Raw genomic sequence first — 8,677 nt, 5'->3', positions numbered from 1 at the left:
ATGAAGGACTACGACTCCCTCCATGCAGCCGCCCTTCCTTCCCCCTCCCGCGACCAAACCTCTAGGCATTATGGGGATTGTATTGCGTCGCGTTCCCAGGGCTCTATGGAAAAAGGAGGGGGCGGCAGCGGGAAAGAACTACAATAACCACCACCCAACCGGGCACCGCAGCGGGCGCACGCGCAGATGCCTTTGAGGAGGAGGACGTGTATGTGAAGGGAAAAGAGGACGGGGGAGCTTGATGAGGGAGGAAAAGGCTTTTGGGGGCTTCCCTCAGCGGGGAGCTCCGTAGAGAGACGCGGGTGCATTTCTGGGAGCGCTTCTGGAGCGGTGGGTCGGGGTGGTGGTGGTGCTGGCCCTGAGGCGCTTCTAGTCGGGAGCAAGAGCAGCCGTGTGTGTGTGTGTGTGTGTGTGTGTGTATCCGACCTTCCCTCTGTGTGTGTGTTTGTGTCTGTGTGAGTGAGTATCCGACCTTCCCTCTGTGTGTATTTTGTATGTCTGTGTGTGTATCCGACCTTCCCTCTGTGTTTGTGTGTATCTGACCTTCCCTCTGTGTTTGTGTGTGTGTATGTGTATCCGACCTTCCGTGTGTGTGTGTGTGTGTGTGTGTGTTTGTGTGTGCGTTTGTGTGTGTGTATCCCACCTGTGTGTGTGTTTGTGTGTGTATCTCCGACCTTCCCTCTGTGTGTGTGTGTATCCGACCTTCCCTCTGTGTGTTTGTGTGTGTGTGTGTGTATCTCCAATCTTTCGTGTGTGTGTGTGTGTGTGTGTGTGTGTGTGTATCCGACCTTCCCTCTGTGTGTTTGTATCTGACCTTCCGTGTGTGTTTGTGTGTGTGTATCTGGCCTTCCGTGCGCGTGCGTGTGTATCCGACCTTCCCTCTGTGTTTCTGTGTGTGTGTTTGTGTGTGTGTATCTCCGACCTGCGTGTGTGTATCTGATCTTTCCTCTGTGTTTGTTTGTGTGTGTGTGTGTGTGTATGTGTGTATCTCCAACCTGTGTGTGTGTGTGTGGGTAACTCTGACTGTCCATGGCTTGCCTTCAATCCGCTTCACCCCTTCAATCCTGTCTCCCTGGCTGAGGCTGATAGGGGTTGTAGTCTGCTGGAAGGGAGGTCGTTGGGGAAGGGCAAATTGGAATGTGTGTGGGGGGGAGAAGGACACGTGTCTGTGCGCGTGCACGGAGGCTCTGGGTCTCCAGGTACTCCTTGACTTGCAGCAGTTCACTTAGTGAACAAAGTTGCAACGGCCCTGAGAAAACTTTGGACCCCTTCCCCCCCCCCCCCCCCCCCCGTTACAACCTTTGCAGCATCCCCAGGATTAAAATGGCAATGCTGGGCAACGCATTCATATTTAGGACCTTCGCTGTGTCCTAAGGTCACACGATCCCTTTTTACCACCTTCTGAGCGGCAAAGTCACTGGGAAGCCAGATTCTCTTAACAATTGGGTTGCTAACTCATCCACTGCTGGGATTCACTTAATAGCTTCAGTTACAAGAAAGCTTGTAAAATGGAGCAAAGCTCACTTAACAACAGAAATGTTGGGCTCAATTGCAGTTGTAAGCTGAGGAACACCCCCCCCCCCTTTGTATAAACAAATCTGTCACTTACAACAGAAATGTTGCGCTCAATTGTCGGAAGCCGAGGAACCCCCTGTATTACTATTGATTGATTGATTGATTTTTTTTCTCCCTCTGTCTCTCCATAGGAACATCACCACAGTACTAGGTGGCAAAAGCCATCCCACCTGGTCCACCTGTGTGCCAAGATGACTCTTTTCCACTTTGGGAATTGTTTTGCCCTGGCTTATTTCCCCTATTTTATCACCTATAAATGCAGCGGCCTGTGAGTGTCTTTCTTACTTGGAAGAGGGGTGTGTGTGTGTGTGTGTGTGCATATTATGTGCTGAGGGTGACTGCAAGTGAGAATTTGTGGCTGCTTACAACATCAGGGGCTGCGCTGTAGTTCATAGACAGTCTCTAAACCAACCTTTCTCAATTTTGGCAACTTTAAACCTCTGTGTAAAGCTCTACTGCCTGAACTCCCCAGCCAAAGTTGCAGAGTTGAAAAAACTTAGTCCTTTAGTCCCCTTTATGATATTTTTCTGGCAGATTTTAAGACCTAATGGCCTAATGTATCATTTTTTTTCTTTTTACTTTTTACATGGCTGTCTGGGGAATTCTGGGAGTTGACGTACACAGATTTATAAAGTTGAGAAACACCACCTTAATACTGCAGTAACTGCTGTTCAATGCACCAGGAAGCCTTTACAGCTAATTTTTTTAAAAAAAATCCTTTTAATATATCCTACCAGCAAATTAACCTTCTCTAACGAAAGCCAAGTTGCCGTTTCACAGCCAGAAGCTCATCCTTGCTGGGCCAAGGGCTAAGCTAGCTTCGCCCACACACACAGACTCCTGGCTAGGACTGTTGCAATTTGCCCCTGGCCGTTCCCTAAGGTGCAGTAGTTGCCTGGCAGGTGAGAAAAAAAGGGGAGTGGGCTCTCCTCTTGCCAAGGAAGAGGCTGCAAACTCTGAGCTGGATTCCTGGCTTGGAAGAAAATCTGGGGGTGGCTGGGCAAGAATGCATGCAGATATATAAAAGCGTGGCACGACAAAACCGCGCTCGTCAAAATCGCGGTGATAAAATCGCGGTGCTAAAGCCGCGACGTCATCACCGCGCGTCATCACCGCCACGACAACAGCGCTGCAACAGAAGGGCGCTTTAAAACGGCGCCGCGGCAGAAAGCCGACTTCAATTAACGTAAGGGTTAGGATTAGGTTTAGGGGTTTGTTTTAGGGTTAGGTTTAGGGTTAGGTTTAGGGTTAGGTTTAGGGTTAGGTTTAGGGTTAGGTTTAGGGTTAGGTTTAGGGTTAGGTTTAGGGTTAGGTTTAGCGTTAAGTTTAGGGTTAGGTTTAGGGTTAGGTTTAGGGTACTGAGTGCTTGGGAATGCGCGAATTTGCCCTCCGCAATTATGTCATCGCGGTAGGGTTGCGTTTTTCCTTAGCGCTTAGAACGGCGCGAATTAGTCTTCGCGCTTACGTTTCCGCGGATAAGGGCTTTGCGGATTTGTGGTGGAACCAAATAAAAGTTGCCAAGGTTGAGAAAACACTGCTTTAAATGGTGCTTTGGGAGTTTACACCAGGCTGCAGCCCCTGAAAACCATGTGGTATTTTTTAGGATGGTGCAGCAGCATTTTCATTCATTCATTGGCGATCAGTGTATGGTGCAATCTCCAGTGTAATGCTGTGCAAAAATAAGACATTTTATCCAGGGTATGTTTATGCTGTTTCTCTCATGCAGGTCAGAATATAATGCCTTCTGGCGATGTGTGCAAGCAGGAGCCACCTACCTCTTTGTCCAGCTATGCAAGGTAATGGGGTTAACACTTTTTTTTTTTTTTTTGCTGAAGGAGGGATGAAGGGCTGAATGCGAAACTGGGTGCACAAATGTGAGGCCTGTGATGGCAAAATGCTGCAGTGGACTATTCTCTTTCTGTCTTTTACAGATGCTGTTTTTAGCTACATTCTTTCCAACCTGGGAAGGTGGTGCAGGAGCGTACGATTTTGTTGGAGTAAGTGTGGTTGGTGGCAAGCAAGGAAGAGTCTTAAAAGTTTACATTTTGCATACTGCCAGGTGCTCAAGAGACTGATGTATTTACAAAACAAAAATCCAAAGGACAGTGATTTCCCCCCCCCCCCCCCCCTGGTGGATTTTTCTTTGTACTTTGTCATTCTCCAATATAAATCTTGTGAGTTTGGTGATCTGGAGCTGTGGGGGCTGGCGCCTTTTTTGAAACTGAAATTTCTATTTTCCATTGTTGGGGGGGGGAAACCCTATGCTTGAAAAGGTTAGCATCCTCCTCTTTGTTATGTAAAATGCTCAAGGTGGCAGAAAGTTTTATTACATAAGTATTTACTTTCCTTAGTAAGACCGTCTTGCTGAGAGAAATACCTTTTGAGTGTAGAGTAATTTGGGGTTTGAGTACTTTCCTTGGACAGGGGCAAGTGAGTATCGGTATATTTTGCAGATCTGTAGCACAGTAATCTCACGTCCATTAGCAAATAATAGTTGGAGCATAAGTATAAATACTGGCTGCTACTGCCTGTAGATCCAGTTCAGGGACCTAACTAAATGCTCTTACTTTGTTGGGTTTGGTGTGTGTGTGTGTGTGTGTGTGTGTGTGTGTGTGAGAGAGAGTGAAACTTTGGGGTTGAAACATGGAGTTTGCTTGCCTGCTTCTGAGCTTTGACTTGTGTTTCAGGAGTTCATGAAAGCTACTGTAGACCTGGCTGACTTGGTGGGTCTCCACCTGGTGATGTCCCGGAACGCGGGAAAAGGAGAATATAAGATTATGGTCGCTGCACTGGGCTGGGCCACGGCGGAACTCATTATGTCTCGGTGAGTTGGATTTATCACTGCTCACAAAAGGGATGGGAGAAACCAGGTTGGCATTTGCTTGCCCACATTTTTGATGCCGGCTCAACAAATGGCAGCCTGCAGGGCTGCGGTGCAAAGTTTTGTGTCTCTGTCTTTATTTCCCGTCCTAATTGCCTCCGTGCTTCCAACAGATGCATCCCACTGTGGGTGGGAGCTCGTGGCATCGAGTTTGATTGGAAATACATTCAGATGAGTATTGATTCCAACATCAGCCTGGTAAGTATTAATTTTCTCCCTGTTTTCAGTTGCGCTCTAAAATAATACCTCATATGACAGGAGGATTAAATCACTGAGGACTAGGAAGATTTTTTTTTATTTACTGAGAGGGGTGGGTTTTTTTGGTAATGTATATAGATTTGCCTCCTTGCTAGAAACATTTGGATTGGCAGTCCAGCAGTGGTGGGTTCCGGATCCCGTTGCAACTGGTATGGTGCAATGGAGCCGGGCATCTACTACATGAACGCGCGCAGCGCGTGCGTGCGTACTTACCACCTGGGACTCTCCGCGACTCCTCCGCGACACTCCACCTGCTCAAATACTGGTAAAGAGTGCGGGCGGGTGGGTGGGCCCTCTGGAGCACCATACCGGAATGGTCCTTAGTGCTCCCGGCAGGCCCCAGTACGCCCGTACTGGGGCGTACCTGTCGTAACCCACCACTGCAGTCCAGTTAAAAATATCAATCCGTCCATTAAATTTGTGGATCTTTGCATGTAAAAGAGTGAAATAAAATAATATTTCACAGACAGGATGCTCATATACTTTAATGCATTTATTGAGATTTAATTTTAAAAATATATATCATGAATATATATATATATATATTTGTTCAAATTAAAAGACTCCATCAGAGGTGTAATAGAGCTGGGAAGTAAGAGATCATTCTGTGAATGTGAAACTTTCTGCAATCAAACACGACTCCAGCAAAAAAATCCCCAAACTATTTCTTTGATGGAGGAAAAACTCTTAAGGCCGTGTTTCTCACCTGTGGCCATTTGAAGATGTGTGGACTTCAGTTCCCAGAATTCCCCAGCCAACCATTTTGGGAATTGAATTCCACACATCTTCAAGCTTCTAATGCTGAGAGACACTGGTGTAAGGAATTGGGTTCCCCATCCCCAAGAGCTAAAATGGAAACTGAGTGAACTTTAGAGGTCAGCAAAATACCAAGGAGGAGCCTGAAGTTAAGGACTTTGTAAAGGAGACAATCAGACAAGGACAGAGCTGGTTAGCTAGCTAGCTTTGGAAGAAACATATTTGAGTTTTATACTGCAGTGTTTTATAAATCCCAGTTGATATATGGATGTCAGATGTTTTGCTTGGCAGTTACTGTATTTTTTGGAGTATAAGACGCACCAAAGTATAAGATGCACCAAGATTTTGAAGAGGTAAATTTTTTTAAAAAGTTTTTGCACTCTGCAGACCTCCCAAACCCTCTGTGCACTTCAATTTTTTGTGAAAAATGGGGCATGCAGAAAGTTTAAGAGGCTTCCAAAGTGCTCCTGGGGACTGGGGCGGGGGGGGGGGGTGGGCAAAAATGAGAAAAAAGCAACCTGTTTTTTACAAAAACGGGCTCTTTTTTTTTGCAAAAAAACCAAGGTTTTCATACGCTTTGGGAGGCTTGTAGAATTCTCCTGGGGGCTGGGGGGGGGGGCGCAGAAACGAGCAAAAACCAGTCGGGGTTTTTTGCTCGTTTTGCCTTTGCAGGTCTCCCAAAGCCTCTGCACATCCATTTTTGCAAAAGGGGGCGGGGTTTCACGGGGCCCAAAATGCTGTATTCAATGTATAAGACGCCCCTGGATTTTCACCCTCTTTTTTGAGGGTGGGGGGAGAAGGTGCATCTTATACTCCGGAAAATACGGTAGGTTTTGGAAAGCATTTGGGAGTCTTTCCTTATCCCTCGTTTTGTGTCCTTTCAGGTTCATTACATCGCCACCGCTGCCCTGGTTTGGATGTTCACCCGCTACGATTTACCCAAACATTACCGATTGCCTCTTACTTTCCTCCTAGGTGTCAGTATCTACAAAGCCTTCTTTATGGAGTGAGTGTTCTTGGTGCAATTAAGGTGGTCGAGGGAGGTTACCGGGGTTTGCGTGTGTGACAGAGAAAACCTTGGGAACTTCCAGATCCTTGGTTCAAATCCTTGTTTCCCCGTTCTTTTATTTTCTGTCCAAGAATCCTTTCCCCCCCCCCCCAGAACTGAGTAACCTTTTTGTATGAGTGAGAAATTGAAGCTGGGCCTTCCACATCCTCGCCATGGCTCTTTAAAACCCCTCTTCTCAAAGAATCGAGACTTTCCTTTGCTGCAGTCCTTGGAGAACTTCCCCAGTATTTGTGCTAGGTCAAAAAGTAAGACGGGGGACGCGGCTGTGATCAAAGCCACCATCTTGGCTTTTTTGTTTTTAACCCTCCCCTGCCCAGTGGATGCCCCTCTCCTTGGCTACATTTGGTTGTATTCATCCAACACTGAAAGCCATCATGTCAGCTTGTTGGGTCTTTATATTAGAAAGTCAACATTTGTTTATTTTTATAGTTAGTAGCTGATCGTGTGTGTGATTTGCGGTATCTTGGTTCATCGCGATGTACAAATCAAGCTTGGGCTTTTGATGCAATAGTGGGATTTTTTTTCCGCCAGCTTTAAAGTCCCAGGCCTCAACTACTTCTCTCTGCTTTTCTAGATCGTTTGTGCACGTCTTCCTCCTGGGTAGCTGGACTGCGCTTCTGGTTAAAGCGGTGATCACTGGCCTCCTTTCCTTCAGCTCCTTGGCTCTCTTTGTCACCCTGGTACACAGCAACTGAAGCGCCACCAATTATTAACTCCCAACATGAGAGACCACGTCTTTGTACATCCTAAGACAGCTCAGCTATGGATTCTGTTTGTAAAGACACACAGGCCTTTGCACTGCCTTCCTGCGGTGAGATCGGTTCCACTGTGGCAATTCCAAGAATGATGCTAATTTAAAAAAAGTATTATTTATACTTTGCCCAGTTTGAATTCATTTGGCTGTTCTCTACACCTGTGTCTCCAAGGTGGGGCATGGGAGGAGTCACTGTATGGGTATTGTTACGGCCCAATTGCCTGGAGACTGAGGTAAATCTGAGGACACTCCCTCTGTTCCTTCTGGTGACTCCCCAGATTAACCTCAGTCTTCGGCCTAACAGGAGCTATTCAGTGACTCTCCAGTGAATAGTGTTAGTTAGGATATGTTTGTAGTATTATTTCTCCCATTTTGCAGCATCCACAGGATTTTCTCACAGCTTTTATTTTATTTTTAAATTTTTCCATCTTTCCTACCTCGAATTTTGCGCCCTTTCCTGCCTGCCTAGGCGCGATCTGCGCTCGTGCAGATTTGCAGGTCCTGCAGCACCGGCTCCCGGTGAAAGGGGGGGGGGGGCAAAAAGCCAAACCTCGCAGCAGCTGCCCTCTGGAGGTGAAGAGGAAGCCATTGGAGCTACGAAGACTCTGGAGGCAGCGAGAAGAGGAAGGAGCGGCTCAGCGGAACGGCTCTAGGCATCGGACCGTGTGACACTACGATGATGTTTATGCAACCCACTAAGCCAACAGAACCCGTACAGAACGATTTCATATTCCTACCCTATTCAACCTTAGTTCTATTGCGTCGGCATCCATAACCAGCCACAATAATATAAAAATTACAGTACGTCATAAGATCATCATACACAAGGTAACACTTATTATAACATTGGATGCAAGTACATCAGTTGTGTTACAGGCTCCATCATTTGCGTCGTGATGTATCTGGCACTCTTCACTCCTAGAAACTGTTGCTCTACTATCTAACCTAAAGCTGGACGGGGGTTTGGAGATGCTCAAAGGTAAAGGCACAGTGAATTTTAGTAACACTTGAATTATACTTGAAGCTGAGGTTATTTAGGCTTTGGTGTGTATAAAGGTTCGCAGGCAAAACCATATGTAGCTGGGGATAAAATGGCAAAGTTAAAATTAAGGCTTTTTATGGTTTCGCCTGTCATGGGGACAGTAATAAAGTGCACCTTTATTTTCCTTCTTGCATATGGCAACAGTGCATGGATGCTCATGGTGGAGGATGCGGTGATGTAGTTCCAAGTGGTAATGAAAAACACAGGGTCATTTGGATAGTCCCAACCTTCTGAGAGGTCCCTCTTCTCTGCATGATCTTCTCAACAAGAGAGTTCTCCCTCTGCAAACCATTTTTGTTTTGTTCAGGAAATGTGAACGGTAACTGGCTAGATTTAGGGGGT

At 46.5% G+C, this 8,677-nt stretch overlaps 1 protein-coding gene across 3 annotated transcripts; it reads left to right on the top strand.

The window, feature by feature from the left end:
* The first annotated feature begins 101 nt into the window (after positions 1-101).
* TMEM147 (transmembrane protein 147) lies at positions 102-8,459 on the top strand. Of its 3 annotated transcripts, none has more exons than XM_032228576.1 (8): positions 102-208; positions 1,707-1,843; positions 3,302-3,371; positions 3,507-3,572; positions 4,263-4,399; positions 4,570-4,654; positions 6,355-6,476; positions 7,114-8,459. In XM_032228576.1, exons 2-8 carry the CDS (start codon positions 1,767-1,769, stop codon positions 7,232-7,234), a joined length of 678 nt encoding a protein of 225 aa, XP_032084467.1. In that variant the 5' UTR covers positions 102-208; positions 1,707-1,766; the 3' UTR covers positions 7,235-8,459. The 3 variants fall into 3 exon arrangements, with proteins under 3 accessions (XP_032084467.1, XP_032084466.1, XP_032084468.1); XM_032228575.1 differs by having other exon boundaries at positions 207-330; XM_032228577.1 differs by lacking the exon at positions 102-208 and adding an exon at positions 246-302.
* The last annotated feature ends 218 nt before the right edge of the window (positions 8,460-8,677 follow it).

This window comes from Thamnophis elegans, chromosome 12, assembly GCF_009769535.1.
Source record: "Thamnophis elegans isolate rThaEle1 chromosome 12, rThaEle1.pri, whole genome shotgun sequence".
Lineage (NCBI taxonomy): Eukaryota > Metazoa > Chordata > Lepidosauria > Squamata > Colubridae > Thamnophis > Thamnophis elegans.
Note: the sequence above shows the minus strand (reverse complement) of the source record. Positions and strands in the feature narration are given on the sequence as shown.

What these genes read in the sequence shown, in the direction of transcription:
- TMEM147 (XM_032228576.1), top strand. Translation starts at nt 1,767, where the DNA reads ATGACTCTTTTCCACTTTGGGAATTGTTTTGCCCTGGCTTATTTCCCC. An exon ending in TTGATTCCAACATCAGCCTG is followed by an intron (nt 4,655 to 6,354) that starts GTAAGTATTAAT and finishes GTGTCCTTTCAG; the next exon opens with GTTCATTACATCGCCACCGC. An exon ending in TACAAAGCCTTCTTTATGGA is followed by an intron (nt 6,477 to 7,113) that starts GTGAGTGTTCTT and finishes CTGCTTTTCTAG; the next exon opens with ATCGTTTGTGCACGTCTTCC.